Below are 20,062 nucleotides of genomic sequence, written 5' to 3' on the forward strand. Positions count from 1 at the left end.
GCCTATGTTCATGGCTAGTGGTTCAGCTTCACATGAGGATGGAAGCACTCAGCCTCTCGCTAGAAAAATGAAAAGACTAAAGCTGGCAAAAGCAGTAGCACCGCAAAGAACTGTGCGTTCTTCGAAATCCCAAATCCACAAGGAGAGTCCGACTCCAATTGTGTCGGTTGCGATGCCTGACCTTCCCAACACTGGACGTGAAGAGCATGCGCCTTCCACCATTTGCACGCCCCCTGCAAGTGATGGAAGGAGCACCCGCAGTCCAGTTCCTGATAGTCAGATTGAAGATGTCAGTGTTGAAGTACACCAGGATGAGGAGGATATGGGTGTTGCTGGCGCTGGGGAGGAAATTGACCAGGAGGATTCTGATGGTGAGGTGGTTTGTTTAAGTCAGGCACCCGGGGAGACACCTGTTGTCCGTGGTAGGAATATGGCCGTTGACATGCCTGGTGAAAATACCAAAAAAATCAGCTCTTCGGTGTGGAAGTATTTCACCAGAAATGCGGACAACAGGTGTCAAGCCGTGTGTTCCCTTTGTCAAGCTGTAATAAGTAGGGGTAAGGACGTTAACCACCTCGGAACATCCTCCCTTATACGTCACCTGCAGCGCATTCATAATAAGTCAGTGACAAGTTCAAAAACTTGGGCCGACAGCGGAAGCAGTCCACTGACCAGTAAATCCCTTCCTCTTGTAACCAAGCTCACGCAAACCACCCCACCAACTCCCTCAGTGTCAATTTCCTCCTTCCCCAGGAATGCCAATAGTCCTGCAGGCCATGTCACTGGCAATTCTGACGAGTCCTCTCCTGCCTGGGATTCCTCCGATGCATCCTTGCGTGTAACGCCTACTGCTGCTGGCGCTGCTGCTGTTGCTGCTGGGAGTCGATGGTCATCCCAGAGGGGAAGTCGTAAGACCACTTTTACTACTTCCACCAAGCAATTGACTGTCCAACAGTCCTTTGCGAGGAAGATGAAATATCACAGCAGTCATCCTACTGCAAAGCGGATAACTGAGGCCTTGACATCCTGGGTGGTGAGAAACGTGGTTCCGGTATCCATCATTACTGCAGAGCCAACTAGAGACTTGTTGGAGGTACTGTGTCCCCGGTACCAAATACCATCTAGGTTCCATTTCTCTAGGCAGGCGATACCGAAAATGTACACAGACCTCAGAAAAAGAGTCACCAGTGTCCTAAAAAATGCAGCTGTACCCAATGTCCACTTAACCACGGACATGTGGACAAGTGGAGCAGGGCAGGGTCAGGACTATATGACTGTGACAGCCCACTGGGTAGATGTATGGACTCCCGCCGCAAGAACAGCAGCGGCGGCACCAGTAGCAGCATCTCGCAAACGCCAACTCTTTCCTAGGCAGGCTACGCTTTGTATCACCGGTTTCCAGAATACGCACACAGCTGAAAACCTCTTACGGCAACTGAGGAAGATCATCGCGGAATGGCTTACCCCAATTGGACTCTCCTGTGGATTTGTGGCATCGGACAACGCCAGCAATATTGTGTGTGCATTAAATATGGGCAAATTCCAGCACGTCCCATGTTTTGCACATACCTTGAATTTGGTGGTGCAGAATTTTTTAAAAAACGACAGGGGCGTGCAAGAGATGCTGTCGGTGGCCAGAAGAATTGCGGGACACTTTCGGCGTACAGGCACCACGTACAGAAGACTGGAGCACCACCAAAAACTACTGAACCTGCCCTGCCATCATCTGAAGCAAGAAGTGGTAACGAGGTGGAATTCAACCCTCTATATGCTTCAGAGGTTGGAGGAGCAGCAAAAGGCCATTCAAGCCTATACAATTGAGCACGATATAGTAGGTGGAATGCACCTGTCTCAGGCGCAGTGGAGAATGATTTCAACGTTGTGCAAGGTTCTGATGCCCTTTGAACTTGCCACACGTGAAGTCAGTTCAGACACTGCCAGCCTGAGTCAGGTCATTCCCCTCATCAGGCTTTTGCAGAAGAAGCTGGAGACATTGAAGGAGGAGCTAACACGGAGCGATTCCGCTAGGCATGTGGGACTTGTGGATGGAGCCCTTAATTCGCTTAACAAGGATTCACAGGTGGTCAATCTGTTGAAATCAGAGCACTACATTTTGGCCACCGTGCTCGATCCTAGATTTAAAGCCTACCTTGGATCTCTCTTTCCGGCAGACACAAGTCTGCTGGGGTTGAAAGACCTGCTGGTGACAAAATTGTCAAGTCAAGCGGAACGCGACCTGTCAACATCTCCTCCTTCACATTCTCCCGCAACTGGGGGTGCGAGGAAAAGGCTCAGAATTCCGAGCCCACCCGCTGGCGGTGATGCAGGGCAGTCTGGAGCGACTGCTGATGCTGACATCTGGTCCGGACTGAAGGACCTGACAACGATTACGGACATGTCGTCTACTGTCACTGCATATGATTCTCTCAACATTGATAGAATGGTGGAGGATTATATGAGTGACCGCATCCAAGTAGGCACGTCACACAGTCCGTACTTATACTGGCAGGAAAAAGAGGCAATTTGGAGGCCCTTGCACAAACTGGCTTTATTCTACCTAAGTTGCCCTCCCACAAGTGTGTACTCCGAAAGAGTGTTTAGTGCCGCCGCTCACCTTGTCAGCAATCGGCGTACGAGGTTACATCCAGAAAATGTGGAGAAGATGATGTTCATTAAAATGAATTATAATCAATTCCTCCGCGGAGACATTGACCAGCAGCAATTGCCTCCACAAAGTACACAGGGAGCTGAGATGGTGGATTCCAGTGGGGACGAATTGATAATCTGTGAGGAGGGGGATGTACACGGTGATATATCGGAGGGTGATGATGAGGTGGACATCTTGCCTCTGTAGAGCCAGTTTGTGCAAGGAGAGATTAATTGCTTCTTTTTTGGGGGGGGTCCAAACCAACCCGTCATATCAGTCACAGTCGTGTGGCAGACCCTGTCACTGAAATGATGGGTTGGTTAAAGTGTGCATGTCCTGTTTTGTTTATACAACATAAGGGTGGGTGGGAGGGCCCAAGGACAATTCCATCTTGCACCTCTTTTTTCTTTTCTTTTTCTTTGCATCATGTGCTGATTGGGGAGGGTTTTTTGGAAGGGACATCCTGCGTGACACTGCAGTGCCACTCCTAAATGGGCCCGGTGTTTGTGTCGGCCACTAGGGTCGCTAATCTTACTCACACAGTCAGCTACCTCATTGCGCCTCTTTTTTTCTTTGCGTCATGTGCTGTTTGGGGAGGGTTTTTTGGAAGGGACATCCTGCGTGACACTGCAGTGCCACTCCTAGATGGGCCCGGTGTTTGTGTCGGCCACTAGGGTCGCTAATCTTACTCACACAGCTACCTCATTGCGCCTCTTTTTTTCTTTGCGTCATGTGCTGTTTGGGGAGGGTTTTTTGGAAGGGACATCCTGCGTGACACTGCAGTGCCACTCCTAGATGGGCCCGGTGTTTGTGTCGGCCACTAGGGTCGCTTATCTTACTCACACAGCGACCTCGGTGCAAATTTTAGGACTAAAAATAATATTGTGAGGTGTGAGGTATTCAGAATAGACTGAAAATGAGTGTAAATTATGGTTTTTGAGGTTAATAATACTTTGGGATCAAAATGACCCCCAAATTCTATGATTTAAGCTGTTTTTTAGTGTTTTTTGAAAAAAACACCCGAATCCAAAACACACCCGAATCCGACAAAAAAAATTCGGTGAGGTTTTGCCAAAACGCGTTCGAACCCAAAACACGGCCGCGGAACCGAACCCAAAACCAAAACACAAAACCCGAAAAATTTCAGGCGCTCATCTCTAGTATATATATGTATATATATATATATATATATTTTTTTTTAATCACATGACAGCCAATCAACAGTTTACTTTGTTTATTTTACTATATGTAGTTGTGCAGTTGCTTTCTGTTAGACAGTAACCCCCATTGTAATTTTGTTTTGGCTTTTTTTTAGTATTTTACATAATTTAATTTAATTTAATATGTTGTCAGGAATCACTTTTATTTTTCATTTTTGAAGTTCGTTAGAATTGTGACTTTTTTTTACAATGTTTAAAGCTGATTCAATTATTTGTTTTCCCTTTTCTCTTTAATGAAAGTTATACGGAATCTCCATGTATGATATATGCGGCTCGTTATTTAATTTCATCAGAATAATATCAGTATTATTAGGGAAAGTAAATGTATATTTTCACAATTGCCAACCTTATGGTAAATGAGGTGTAATGTACTAGAATGTCACATCTCTTATTATCATATAGGTTTTCTTACAGTATACTGTACTCGCTGCAAACAATACCAATCTTTTCACACTTACTTACATGGTGTTTTACAGACAGATGGTGGTGCTATTAAAATGAACAGACAGAAAAAGCAATGTAAGAAGTGTACATATTGCCTACACATAATGGGGGCGGCCATTTTGTGGGCTGAGTCAAAGTCACGAGGCAGCAGCCTATCAGCTCGCTAGCAGCCAGTGACATCACTGAGGTAATTTGTGCAAGCGGGCAGGTAATATTCCCCAGGACCATAAAGTACCTCACTGGTAACACTCATCCTTTCTGAACGGATAGGTTACATCCTCATGATTATAGGCTCAGCTCACAAAATGGCTGCCGTTACAGTAATAGGTGCATTTTAAGACGTACTTATCTACTGTTTCTTTCTCCTCTCTTGGAGACAGAACTGACCACTCTGGGGCGGATCCAGGCTCTTTACGACACCAGACCCCTATTTGTGTCATATTAGCCCCACCCCCTCCATACAGCCCCACAATCTCTCCATTCTGCCCACCTCACTAGGAAGCGGGAGGAATGCGGGCGATACACCCACTCTTGCGGGGGTCTGGGGGACTACCTGAAAACTCTTGGGTCTCCCACACCTTCTGAGAGAGTAGTTAAGTATGCTTTAAGAGTGATGATGTTGAAAAAGTAACTCTAAATAGATTAAATGGTGGAATATTTCTATTAGTAATCATCATGGTCCTCTCTTATTTTTAGAGTGATGAGTAAATCCAACTAGCAAAACCATGTGGGGTGAGCAAATTTAAAATTTGTGGTGATAAGACGGAAGGAAGCACGTCCTAACTCTCTAATTGCAGTATTAACATAAGCATGGCCAGTATATTGTATGTGTGCTACACAGAGCCTTAACTAGAATTTTATCTATATATAGTACACACACATTTATACACATCTGCAACAAAATGGATTTGGACACAAATCCTCTTTATACCACATTCATACACTTAACTTGAGAGCTTATTCAGTTACAAACAATACCCTTTATTAAATAACACATTTCAATATACTGCCATACCCAGGATTACCACCTATAACCTGTTGAATTCTAATCACACACCCTACTCATTTGAGCTATTTGATCCTGCATAAAATCTATGTACATTAGATGAAGCTACTGGTACTTTGCCAAAAAATATTTAGCATTACAAGTGAGCAGATCTATGTAGTGTGCAGCCACACATCCAATCCCTTGCAGCCACACACTACGTAGATCTGCTCAGACGCAATGTTGGTCATTATTTCACAAAGTACAAGGTAAGCTTCAAATAGTTAAAATTCTCTAGCTTAGAATTATCTACCTTTCTATGCAAGAGCAGATAGCTCAATGAATAGATTGTCTGACTGCAATGCCACAGGTGATGGGTTTGAGTCCCCGGTATGTCAGCATCTTGAAATGTAATAAAGTACAGTGTGACTGAATAACAAAGAAGTCTCAAGTTGAGTTCATGAATGTTGTATAGGTATTGTATAGGTATTATATAATATAGGTATAGGTAGTAGTGACAGAAGTGGTCAGGGTAGGAGACAGGGGTGGTCAGGAGATGCTGGTCTTCAAAAAGGGGGGAAGCTACAAGTGAAAGTAATAAAAACAGATAATTGACAAGTGCCACCAACAGCGCCCCCTACCCTGCAGCGCTATGTGCGGTGACCCCTCAGCACACACCTAGTTGCGGCCCTGGTGCTACATGCAGATGAAGGTAGAATTTTCTCTTTATGCATAAAAAATGAATGCACTTGTCTTGCACTGTAGCCTTGTAGCCTGGTTAACCCAGGTGCCCATTATCTGGATATACTAACTGTAAATAAGGCCCTCAGTATCTATGAAGTGGTTGTGGGACCAGGGTAGTATTCTGCACATCATCTGTAGGGAGGTAATGTATTCCTTAGCACACTCCAATACAGGAAAACGCTGGGGATGCATTGCATCATGTGTGGTTGCATCTGACACCTTGTGGCCTATTTCTGTAGTGGGGAATGTTCCCGTGAGAACATTTGCCATGAGGAGATAGAGACACCTAGAGGTGGGGGGCGGCTACACAGTACCGGTGTCTGCGTCTGCCCAAGAGACACAGACACCCCCTCAGCATGGCATGGCCACGCCCCTCCCGCACTGCCCTGCACAGAGAGTGGCCTGAATTTCGCAATATGGCCACGACCCCACACAGTGTGTATTGTGTTAATGTCAGGGGTTACCTTCTGTACAAATACTGACGATTATCCGTGTTTCTAGACTGATAAAGATATCATGCGAGCAATGAGCACCAAGGAACATTCCATGGGAATTTCTCCGTATCGGCTTCCCATCATTAACAACTTTGTGATGCCTGTTCCGCCACCCCCTCAGAAACACCCTAAACAGACAATGAGCACATCATCCAGAGGGAGACGCTATCGTCCCATCACTGCTCCTAACGGACATGAGATCCCCTCTAAGGTAGATATACATATTTATATATTATATTCATCATTTATCTTTATTTCCAGCAAGAGCTGTCTCTGGTTTTAAAGAGGGAGGGGCCACGACAACCTCTAGCCAATCAGATTATCATAATGTTCACAGGTTCTATATTAAAATAAACAGGGTAGTTTAGTATGGTAGAGTGTAGACGTGGCCCCCGTATGACACGGTAGGCTAACGAGAACGCACATACCACAGACATCTGTACAGACAAGGGAGTAGATTTACTAAAGCTTCTAAAAATTAAAAGTGACGTTGCCTATAGCAACCAATCACTTTGTAACTATCATTTCTCTATTGCATCCTGGAAAATGATAGGCAGAATCTGGTTGGTTGCTATGAGCCACATCTCCAATGGTTTGTTTTAGGAGCTTTCGTAAAACTACCCCTAAGACGGTGTATGGCAGGGTTAGGCAACCTATGGCTCGCCTGATAATTCACAACTCTAAGTCAGGTCATGCTGTTACTTGTAGTTCGCATAAACAGCTGGACAGCACCAATTTTCCAAGCTCGTGTACGATAGGGGCTCATCAAAAGATCGTTTCAAGAGCATTCAAGTCCCTTGTTAATATCGGAGTCTCGTAAACCGTGGCCGCATTTTCCCATTAATCACGAAGGCCGTATGACAAGAGCTGAGCGAAATTATTAAAGTTCTCCGGAGCCGGTGATCTGAGACAGTGTTCAAACTGGTTTGTGACACAGATATTTTATGGTGATAGCCACTACTGTTGTGATTTACTGCCAGAAGAACGTGATTTATCTCCTTTACTCTAGGATACCGGAAAGTTTCATAAAACGTCCTTGCACAGTAACGTGAAGATTACCATGGTCTACCTGGGGACAAATGTGCATTTATCACACGAGTACGATGACTACAGGGATGACATAAAGGTCTTCCAGCAGCACTGTGGGGGAGAAAACCTCTGCGTTTTTAAAGGAAGACTCCTGGAAGACGGTGAGGAGCACTCTGACGTGATACATTCCCTGTTATGCACTCTAATATACATATCTCTGTAATACTGAGCTACCGGAAATAATACGCATGAAATAGCCGGAATGTTTATATATAACTATATAAATCCGCCATGCTGTCTTTCACCCCGCAGCAGGATGTTCTATGGAAAGTGATATTATAACAGCAGACACAGAGTGACTGACAGCTGGACAGTATTGCTTAAATATATATATAAGATATATACATATTTCAGTTGCTAGATACACACAGACTGTGTGGTAGAATATGAACTGGGGCAATGTGTAGCATACTGTGAACTAGGGCACTACTGTGGGACAGAAGATGAAATAGGGCACTACCGTGGGACATAAGATGAAATAGGGCACTACTGTGGGACATAAGAGGAAACAGGGCACTACTGTGGGGCATAAGATGAAATAGGGCACTACTTGGGGCATAAGATGAAATAGGGCACTACTGTGGGACATAAGAGGAAACAGGGCACTACTGTGGGGCATAAGATGAAATAGGGTACTACTGTGGGGCATAAGAGGAAACAGGGCACTACTGTGGGGCATAAGATGAAATAGGGCACTACTTGGGGCATAAGATGAAATAGGGCACTACTGTGGGGCATAAGATGAAATAGGGCACTACTATGGGACCTAAGATGAAATAGGGCACTACTATAAGACATAAGATGAAATAGCGCACTACTGTTAGACATAAGATGAAATAGGGCACTACTATGGGATATTAGGGCACTACTATGGGACATAAGATGAAACAGGGTACTACTGTGGGACCGAAGATGGACTAGGGCACTACTATGGGACATAAGATGAAATAGGGCACTACTGTGAGACATAAGATGAAATAGGGCACTACTATGGGACATAAGATATACTAGGGCACTACTATGGGACATAAGATATACTAGGGCACTACTATGGGACATAAGATGAAATAGGGCACTACTATGGGACATAAGATATACTAGGGCACTACTATGGGGCATAAGATGAAAAAGGGCACTACTATGGGGCATAAGATGAAATAGGCCACTACTGTGGGACATAAGATGAAATAGGGCACTACTATGGGACATAAGATGAAACACGGCACTACTATGGGACATAAGATGAAATAGGGTACTACTGTGAGACATAAGATGAAATAGGGCACTACTATGGGACATAAGATGAAATAGGGTACTACTGTGAGACATAAGATGAAGTAGAGCAGTACTGTGAGACATAAGATGAAACAGGGTACTACTGTGGGACCGAAGATGGACTAGGGCACTACTGTGAGACATAAGATGAAATAGGGCACTACTATGGGACATAAGATATACTAGGGCACTACTATGAGACATAAGATAAAATAGGGCACTACTATGGGACATAAGATGAAATAGGGCACCACTATGGGACATAAGATGAAACAGGGTACTACTGTGAGACATAAGATGAAATAGGGCATTACTGTGAGACATAAGATGAAATAGGGCACTACTATGGGACATAAGATATACTAGGGTACTACTATGGGGCATAAGATGAAAAAGGGCACTACTATGGGGCATAAGATGAAATAGGGCACTACTATGGGGCATAAGATGAAATAGGGCACTACTATGGGACATAAGATGAAATAGGGCACTACTGTGGAACATAAAATGAAATAGGGCACTACTATGGGACATAAGATATACTAGGGCACTACTATTGGACATAAGATGAAATAGGGCACTACTATGGGGCATACAATGAAATAGGCCACTACTGTGGGACATAAGATAAAATAGGGCACTACTATGGGACATAAGATGTACTAGGGCACTACTATTGGACATAAGATGAAAAAGGGCACTACTATGGGACATAAGATATACTAGGGCACTACTATTGGACATAAGATGAAAAAGGGCACTACTATGGGGCATAAGATATACTAGGGCACTACTATTGGACATAAGATGAAAAAGGGCACTACTATGGGGCATAAGATATACTAGGGCACTACTATTGGACATAAGATGAAAAAGGGCACTACTATGGGGCATAAGATATACTAGGGCACTACTATTGGACATAAGATGAAAAAGGGCACTACTATGGGGCATACAATGAAATAGGGCACTACTATGGGGCATACAATGAAATAGGGCACTACTGTGGGGCATACAATGAAATAGGGCACTACTATGGGGCATACAATGAAATAGGGCACTACTGTGGGACATAAGATAAAATAGGGCACTACTATGGGACACAATGCTATGGGACCCATAAAGTTCAGGCTACGCCAGTCCACATAGATTTGCATTGGTGGTAACAAATACAAAACACAATTAATATGACCACGCAGCTGGTATCCTGTATAATATGGGTACATTCGGACACAGGCTTTTTGTCTGTATTCTGTTTTTTATTCTTTCCAGCCTGAATATTATAAACCATCTCACAAGCTGTGGAGCGGAAAGGAATTAAAGCAAAACCAATATCCATGTAAAACCGATTATCAGCTCTTGAGCCCAGACTATTATTTGCCATCATTTATTTAAGGTTCTTTTTGACATAGGGGGTCATTCTGAGTTGATCACTCGCTGCCGTTTTTTCACAGCGCAGCGGACAGGTTACTACTGCGCACGCATATGCACCGCAATGCGCAGACGCGTCTTACCGTTGTTGAGCGATGGATTTAACGAAGAATCCATTCGCACAGCCGATCACAAGGAGATTGATAGGAAGAGGGTGTTTGTGGGTGGCAACTGACCGTTTTCTGGGAGTGTTTGGAAAACCGCCGGCGTGTCCAGGCGTTTGCAGGGCGGGTGTCTGACGTCAATTCCGGGACCAAAAAGACTGAAGTGATCGCAGCGGCTGAGTAAGTCCAGAGATACTCAGAAACTAGAAAAACTTTTTCGTCCCGCTCGGCTGCACAAGCGTTCGCACACTTGCAAAGCAAAAATACACTCCCCTATAGGCAGCGACTATCTGATCGCTGCGCTATAAAAAATAGCTAGCGAGCGATCAACTCGGAATGAGGGCCACAATTATTATCAGCTTCTTGTAAGAAGAGAAATCAGTGTCTGACCACGAAAAACTTTTTCACAGGTAATTAGTTTTATATCCGTAGATACTGTATAACCAGTCAAGAGTTTTACAACACCCCTGTTTGTCCAGGTTTTATTAAAATTAACACAGTTTAATGTCACCGTGTTCTATGAATTCAAGTCTTAGAACAAATTCAGTTACTCTGTGCAAGTCGCCGTCCATCACGCTTCCTCTTCGTGTTTGATATTGGGTGTCACTGGGGCTTATTTACTAAGCTCCATCGCTTCCAAGTTTGTTTAAACCCCCGAAATATCAAAGGACAATGCTTTTAATAGCAAAACGTCGTGTTTTGCTATATAAAACATTGCCCTTTTAAATTTGGCGTTTAAGCTGCCGCTTAGTGAATAAACCCCAAACACTGAGGAATTGTCCTTTCACCTACTTGGTGGAGTACAAAATACCGTGTGCGATGAACCACAGACTATATTCCAGTCCTCATGACCCAGGAAACACTCTTGTCAAAGTCAGAAAAATATCTCTATGCACACTACCATATTTGCACCTCACACAGGTCCGTGCTGCGCATGCGTACGCTCTCCCGTACGTGCGCATACTCACAGTCGCGGGCACCCGCAGGCGCACGGTATGCGTATTTACGGTAGAGTTTATGTGATCGTAGCGTGCGACTCAATCGTTACATATTTTCACTATATAATGTATTTTGTAGATCATGGTCCCTTTGATAGATTCTGAAAGCTTAGTTAACATAGCATGTTCCTGAACAGAGAGATCCCTCTTTGTATTGTACGAAGGGTCTAACAGGGGTCATACAGTGGTGTTTGGTACCCATCGGAAGAGTATTTAATTAGCAATATTTCGGTGTTGGTTTGAAGCGGATTAATCGCTCGTGCGAATAGTTATGGACATAAGAAGTTTATGAACATTTACTGTATTTGCACTTACTTATCCATGCGGCGGGAAACCCAGTTTCCCTCCCACCTGAGCTGTTGGAAATAGTCACGGCCCACCTGTATGAATCAACCTATGACCTTTTGTTATAATGCGAGGAGGAATTCCTGTGTCCAATGAACAATGAGATTGTAGGGACCATTGAATTGCATTGTGTGTGGGGCATAAATAGGCAGGCCGACCATATCCAGTTCACTCTCTTCAACGGTTCTCATTGCTGATAATCGGGAGCTGGATATCGAGGCGCATGCGATCGTTTCCCCTTGTGCGTAAGTGTTTCTCCGCAACTATATTGATCTTCTTGTTATTGTGGGCCAATTTCTCTCTCTCTCTTCTCCTCTTTTTCTCTTATTTTCCCTTAAATAGTAATTGTATTATATTTCCTGTGTAGTTATCTGGTTAGGTAGTCTATGTTATATTGTAGTGTATGATTTGTATTTGTATTAATTCTTTTGCAAGTATATCATTCATAATATATATATATATATTAGGCGTTGGACCCTAAGCCCAGGTATCTGTGTATTTCTTATAGTGTTAAGTATTCTCAGAGCGTCGGTGACGCTAGAACAGCTTTAAAGGTAATAAGGTTATACTGTGTTGCATTTACACTCTATCATTACACTAAGGTTTTACTGCACAATACACTGTTTATGGTTTAGATACAAAGGTTTAACATTGTGAGCGTCAGCGCCGCTGGTGATCTCCTCGTGGTCCCGAGCGTCCGCTACGCTATAGCGAATCATTACGTTAGTCGGCAGCCAATAGCGTGCCTGCCTGTGATCTCTTGGCCGTGAGCGAACGTGACGCATGAGCGTCTCGACCACGGCTAAGCGATCGTTACGCAACGAGCGTACTCTTACGGTACTCCATACGTAAATAGCGTACAGTGTTCTTAGACCTCATAAAGGGTTTTATATAAGATAAATATTTAGCTTTATCAATTGGCGGCTCGCCCGTCCTTCACATATCTGCACTAGGTAGATACAGCAGACATTATCCATCAGCAAAGGGCGGGAGGTTATATTCCTCGTAGTGCTGTCGGGATAAGCGTCTGCTTCTCTTAGTAAAGGGTGCTGAAGGAATCCGGGAACCGGAGGTAAGAAAAAAACGATAGTGTCTTTTTAAAACTGTTTATTTCTGTCTTGCGTACACACGCACGCATATCTGCATTTCTTTTTTTTCATTTGTGTATTTTCGTATATCACTCTCCTGTTTGCCAGTTTTATAGTTGATAAACGTGCTAAGAGAGATTTGCTGCTATTTTATAGGTTAAGAGTAAAAAGGTAACATAGTTAAAGTATAGACAAACACACAGTTTTGCCTGGGAGACAAGGCGAAGTCAGTGTGGTGCGCGGTAGATGATAAAGGATCATCTACATTGATAAACGTATAAATTGTGTTACGGTGGATCTTTGCTTTGCGTACACGTGTCTCTAACAAAGGACTGAGACTTGCGTACGCAACCCATGGGCCGACGCACGCAGCGTATATTACGCAACGGAGCGTACGGGTACGCCCACGTAACTCAAATCACAAGTGTTAATTTTTTTCAACGCGATAAATAGCGCAACGCGGTAAATAACGCAAGGCGATAAATCGCGCAAATCTATTTTAACATTCGAAATTTAAATTAACAGATCCTTCTCCTAATTTGTAACACATCTGGTCTAAAGAAAAATTTCTGCGCAGAAATAGAAATAGAAACAAAAGTGTATATGTGGTGAGTGAGTGTTTGTTTTTACAATTTTTGAGGTTGAACCACAAGAAAAGTCGAGTTCTCGTGAGGTACATGCGTGTAAGTGACGTACATGGTGGCTAGGGAGGCATCCCTGGTTAAAACATACAATTTGAGCATTAGAGTGTAGCAGACCAGGAGGTCATACTGTAACAGACCAGGAGGTCATAACAGACCAGCAGGTTTAGGTACAGCAGACAAGGAAGTCCGCTATACAGTCCAAAGGCACAACACCAAGAAAGGGTTGGTGCAACACCCATATAGGCCATACAAGCTCTGGCTGAAGGAATTCGCAGCCGTAATTTTCGATTCCACTGGTCGCTCCGTACATAAGATTAGTTGCTTATGTGCTGAACGTTTGTACCGCACGTAATTGTGTACATTAGTAAACCTGACCGGTACTATTTGTGTACGAAGGTCATAAACGCTATTTGTACATTCTAACGTGATTTGTGTAATTTTTTTTATTTTAAGGGAGGTTCGCTGCTCACTCAGGAACTATCCAACAACCAATAGTTACTGGAAAGAGTAAGTGTTCTTCGGATAACCCTCGCAGGTTCCAGTAAATAGAGGTTCAGGTCGCAGGGGCCCTGGGTCGAGTACGCCAGCACTATATCAGTGTGATCAGGTCGTATTGGTCGGTGTGGGCGAGTGAGTGGGGTACTCGGTAAACCACCACCGTCAGCCTATTTTGAACATTTTGGTTTGCGTAAGGGTTGGCTGAATAAAGCAACACCTTCGAACTATGGGGGCCACTTGTTCAGGTAGGGGGCGATCAACCTCGGTTCGGGTTGATTCAGTGAACCGACCAGTCGGGTCGGCAAGGTACGTAATGTGTGAGAAATACGGAAGTCACACAGAAGCTTTATGTGATGAATGGGAGAGAATGACGGTACATGACGGGGAGAAATTCCCAAGAGTAGGTAGCTTCAGCACAGAAGTGTTAACGAATTTAAGGAGAAGGATATGTCTCATTAAATCAGCAAAGAGACGAATCAAGCATTATGATTATTTGCAGTTGTGGCAACAGGAGGGTGACATACAGAGAGGATTGGCTCAGGCGGCGGGATCTGGCTCGATCAGAAAACTGATAGCCACGGCCCCACCGCCACCATATATATCGGGAGAAAAATTGGTTGCGGAGAATGACGCATTAAGGTGTAACAAACAAACACTTAGCAACTGTGTAAATGTTAAAGATAATGTTAACCAATTAACCAATGCAAGTATTAACCCGTGCAAGTTGTACCCTGTTTTGAACTTTCCTCAGGAGTGTGATCAAGAGGACGAATCGGCAACAATTTCAGCGCTCTCTCTAGCAGCCACCATAGCAGAGACCACAGTAGGCACAGCTCCACCCCCGAGATTAGTAACAAAGGCCCCTAGCGGAGGGATAGGTGAGGTCGTATCAACGGGTAAGTACGGCACCATACACTATGCTGAAACTATTTCACCACAGCCTGTAGAATCTACACAGAATGAGGTTGTTAGAGTTAATCCTGTTAAGGTAATAGTAGTTCCAAATGGGAAAACAGACACTTCAGGAGTCACTCCTGTTAGGAACATTGCCATGTATAGCCCATTTTCCCGAATGGAATTAAGGACCATAGTGTCTGAATTCCCTGACCCTAGAAAAGACTTAGTTGCCAGCCAAAAATACATCAGAGACCTAGGTAACACTGTAGAGCCCAACAATAAAGACTGGCAGATATTGCTGAGAGCATGTTTACCCTCCAATGTTGACGCAACTCAATTTTTAGCTGACTGTGGATTAGATCAGGATGTACCTCTTACAGAAGTGTACAACAAAGACAATGTAAAAAGAATAAGTTTACAGTTAAAGGAGTATTTCCCAGCCGTAGTTAAATGGAACAAAATATTCTCCATTAAACAGAAGGAGTCAGAAACAGCTGCAGAGTATTTTCACAGAGCATCATCAGAAATGGCAAAATATACAGGCATAGAGGACATTAAAACAAACATAAACCATCGAGAAGTAGCAGTATCGGTACTGATGGATGGTTTAAAAGAGTCATTGAAGACTAGGGTACAGACCACACAACCATGTTGGCGAGGTCTGTCTGTGGCTACTTTGAGAGAGGCTGCTATTGATCACGATAGGAACATCACCAGACACAGGGAACAACAAGGTGATAAGTTAATGGCAGTAAGTATACAGGCCCTGACCACAAGGCAGCCTTTGTTTATATCACCAAACCCTGTGGGTAAGTCAAATGTGGTTACTTGTTATTCTTGTCATAAACAGGGACACATGGCACGAGACTGTAGAGTGAAGAATTCACGAAACTCATACCAACCCCCTAGACAACGACACGACACACGACATTGGGATCAGGGTCCGCAGAAACGGAGTTATGAGCCACATACAGGGGAAACAAAAAGATATCCCCCGAACAGAGACTGGCAAGCCTCTGGTAGCTCCCAATTAACTCCATCACAAGTAGTTGCTGCCAGCGGGATTCAGGGAGGTCACCATACCCAATAGGGGTGTGGCCATACCTGTAATCTGCAGCCAGTAAAATTGATTGCAAGCCTTGGAAGTGAACCAGAAATTGCAATCAATGTAGCTGGTAAATCATTAAACTTTCTTGTAGACACAGGGGCGGCCAAATCAGTGATAAATTCGACAGTGGGCATGAGAACCACTGGTAAGACAATTCCAGCCATAGGGGTAACGGGAGTAGTCCAGCACTACCCTGTTAGCAAACCAGCCGAGATTACAGTAGGGCCTTTACATACCAAGCATTCCTTTTTGCTGGCTGCATCGGCACCGACTAATCTCCTGGGAAGAGACTTACTGTGTAAAATGGGGTGCGTCATTTATTGTACTCCTGAAGGTGTATTCTTGGACATACCTGAGAATCACGCTCAGGAAGTGCGAGACATGTTAGACTCCCCGTCAAAATTAATGTCACATACCATTATGACAAATAGGACTCCCTCCCAAGTAGAAGAAATGACATCTCAGATACCAGAGTCACTTTGGACTAAAGATGGACAGGACACTGGATTAATGGCAAACGTAGCTCCGGTAGTTGTACAAGTAAAAGATGGTAGGATAGCTCCAAAAATCCCACAGTACCCTCTGAAGCCAGAGGTAGAGTTAGCAGTGTATCCCGTAATAGAGCGCTTGCTACAACAGGGCATTCTGGTAAGAACGTCCAGCACTGCCAATAGTCCCATCTTCCCTGTTAAAAAGAGTGGGGGGAGGGGTTACCGGCTAGTGCAGGATCTAAGGGGGATTAACAAAATAGTTGAGAGTCAGTTCCCCGTAGTGCCAAATCCAGCTGTCATCCTAATGCAAATCCCTCCCACTGCGAAATTTTTCACTGTTATTGACCTCTGCTCCGCTTTCTTTTCGGTACCTCTGCACCCTGACAGTCAATATTTGTTTGCATTTACATACAGAGGAGTCCAATACACATGGACTCGATTACCACAAGGATTCATAGATAGTCCAAGTATATTTTCCCAGGCTTTGCATGATTGTTTACAGTCTTTCCAACCAGTGAGTGGATCAGTATTAATACAGTACGTGGATGATCTACTGCTGTGTTCTGATTCATTGGAAGCATCCCTGAAGGATACGAAACAGCTCCTGTTTCATCTTTCAGACACGGGACACAAGGTTTCCAAAGACAAGTTGCAATTATGCCAAACTAAGGTAAAATATTTGGGACACTGTCTAACACAAGGACTGAGACACCTGACCGCTGATAGAATTCAAGCAATTAGAGACATGACTCTACCACAAACCCAGCAACAGATCAGAACATTTTTAGGAATGTGTGGGTATTGCCGTAACTGGATCCCAGGGTTTTCCATTCTAGCGTTACCCTTGCAGGAGATGGTCTCCTCAAACAAACCTGATCGGATTTCGCATACAGGCGAGTCCAAGACAGCATTCGAGAGACTTAAACAGTGCCTAACGCAGGCACCAGCATTGGGTATGCCAGACTATGGGAAACCCTTTGAACTATACGGAACAGAAAGTGCTGGTTGCGCGGCAGGCGTACTAACCCAAAAGCACGGTGATGCCAGCAGGCCGGTAGCATATTACAGCGCTCAGCTAGATACGGTAGCGCGATCCCTCCCCACATGCTTGCGAAGCGTTGCTGCGATAGCATTGCTAGTAACGAAAAGCGAAGACGTCGTGCTAGGTCACAACCTCACAATTCATACACCACATGCAGTGTCAGCCTTGTTAAATTCTGCCCAAACCAGGCACGTCTCATCAGCACGGTTTACAAGATGGGAATTGGCACTAATGGCCCCCGTAAACATCACCATAAGGAGATGCAGTGCATTAAATCCTGCAACATATCTCCCAGGTGTGCCTGGACAGGCACAAAGGGTGGAGGATGAGAGTGGTGGGGAAGGAGAATTTAATACAAAGGAAGACACACATGATTGTATGGAATATTTGACCCAAAATTTTACCGCAAGGCCTGACATCAGTGACAACCCACTGGAAGATGTAGAACTTACGTTCTACACGGACGGTAGTTGTCATAGACAGTCAGACTCGGGAGACTTGTGTACTGGATACGCAGTCGTAGATGACCAAGGCACCATAGAAGCGGAACCGCTAGGCCCACCTCACTCAGCCCAGGTTGCTGAACTGGTCGCCCTAACCAGAGCATGTGAATTGGCTAAGGGCAAATCAGCCAATATCTACACCGACTCTAGATACGCATTCGGGGTAGTCCATGATTTCGGAGCCCTATGGCGCCTCAGAAATTTCATGACGGCAGCTGGTACACCGGTAGCGCATGCAGCTCACATAAAAAGGCTTCTAACAGCGATACAGGAACCCGACAGAGTGGCTGTTATCAAATGTAAAGCACACACATATAGCCAAGACCCAGTATCACTTGGTAACAGCCGAGCAGACGAAGCTGCTAAATTAGCAGCTGCTACCCCCAGGCAGACAGACACCACACAACTGATGGTATTTAATACCATCAACACACAGAAGTTGTGTGAGATGCAAAATTTGTGTTCCACACAGGAAAAGGCAGTCTGGAAGGCAAAAGGATATGGTCAGGAGTCCTCAGGACTCTGGACGGATGGACACGGTAAACCAGTGGCCCCCAGAGCATACCTTCCATGTTTAGCTGAGGCAGCTCACGGGCTGACTCATCTGGGCAAGGAAGGGATGTGCAAGTTGGTAAGAGCATATTGGTGTGCCCCAGGATTTTCATCTCATGCGAGTAAAAGAGCAATGTCATGCCTTACCTGTCTGAGAAAGAACATCGGAAAGGCAATACCTACAGAACCATCTCATATCCCACCTGCCGGCGGCCCTTTCCAGGTAATACAGATTGACTTTATTCAATTACCCCCTTGTCGAAATTTGAAATATGTACTTGTTTGTATAGATGTTTTCTCAAATTGGGTCGAAGCATTTCCGGCGGCCACAAATACCGCTATGTTTACTGCTAAGAAAATTGTGCAGGAATTTGTATGTAGATATGGTATCCCTAGAATTATCGAAAGTGATAGGGGTACCCATTTTACAGGTGATGTCTTTCAAGGAATGTGTAAATTGATGGGAATTGATAGCAAGCTGCACACTCCATACCGTCCACAGGCGAGTGCGAAAGTGGAAAGAGTGAACAGCACTATTAAAAATAAACTGAGTAAAGTGATGGCAGAGACAGGATTGACATGGCCAGAAGCTTTACCCATTGTACTGTACAGCATCAGAACCACTCCCAGGTCCCCTCTTAATCTGTCTCCCTTTGAAATCTTGTTTGGTCGACAACCGCATGTTATGATTAACCCTCAGGATGATTTGAAGTGTAACAATGAAGTGACTGTAAAATACTTGATTAACATGAGTAAACAGTTAAGGAATCAAAATGATAATCTGAAGTTAGTGATTCCTGATTTACCAGATAGTAATTGTCATGACATTGAACCTGGGGATTATGTAATGATACAGAATTTTCTACGCTCAGGTTGCCTTATTGACAGATGGGAAGGACCATACCAGGTCTTATTGACTAGCACTACAGCATTGAAGGTTGCTGAGAGAGAGACTTGGGTTCATTCGTCCCACTGTAGAAAGGTTGCTGATCCAGCGAGGTCCCGTGATAAGGAACAGACGGTAGAGGTTGTATCACTGGAGTGTCTGTTCCAGGAAGATTGAGGCGGCACCTGAGCATTGAAAATCACAAGACCAAAAGCAGTTGTCGATCCCCTGTTCCCTTTTATTGTTTTTCTCCAACTTCCCATCCCCTCTCCCTCAAATTTTTTTTTTTTTTCCCCTTCTCATTCTTCTCCGTTTCCTCCTACAAGATGGACTTGCCCCAAGAGACTGTGATCCGGATTTTCCTGTTGACCATGATGTTGACCAGAGCAGTCTGTTCCGGCGAGAGTACCATGGAGGTCGAGAGAGGTTCTGGAATGGGTTCTGATGACAGAGATGGAGGCGTAGTTTTCCAAGAACAACATAATCAACAAGCAAAGGCGAGTATCAGAAAACGATCCGATAGCATTGACCATAGAAGGAATTGTGAAGGATTGTTAGCTGAAGAAAACTGTATCTG

General features: G+C 44.4%; 1 protein-coding gene across 3 annotated transcripts in view; it reads left to right on the top strand.

The window, feature by feature from the left end:
* Positions 1 to 20,062, top strand: part of ERICH3 (glutamate rich 3) — a 205,718-nt gene that overhangs the window by 118,361 nt on the left and 67,295 nt on the right. For all 3 annotated transcript variants that reach the window (XM_063939078.1, XM_063939079.1, XM_063939080.1), the window contains exons 7-8: positions 6,542 to 6,745; positions 7,544 to 7,724. In XM_063939078.1, the coding sequence (XP_063795148.1) occupies positions 6,542 to 6,745; positions 7,544 to 7,724 (385 nt within the window). The remainder of the gene's footprint in view (positions 1 to 6,541; positions 6,746 to 7,543; positions 7,725 to 20,062) is intronic.

This window comes from Pseudophryne corroboree, chromosome 9, assembly GCF_028390025.1.
Source record: "Pseudophryne corroboree isolate aPseCor3 chromosome 9, aPseCor3.hap2, whole genome shotgun sequence".
Taxonomy (NCBI): Eukaryota; Metazoa; Chordata; class Amphibia; order Anura; family Myobatrachidae; genus Pseudophryne; species Pseudophryne corroboree.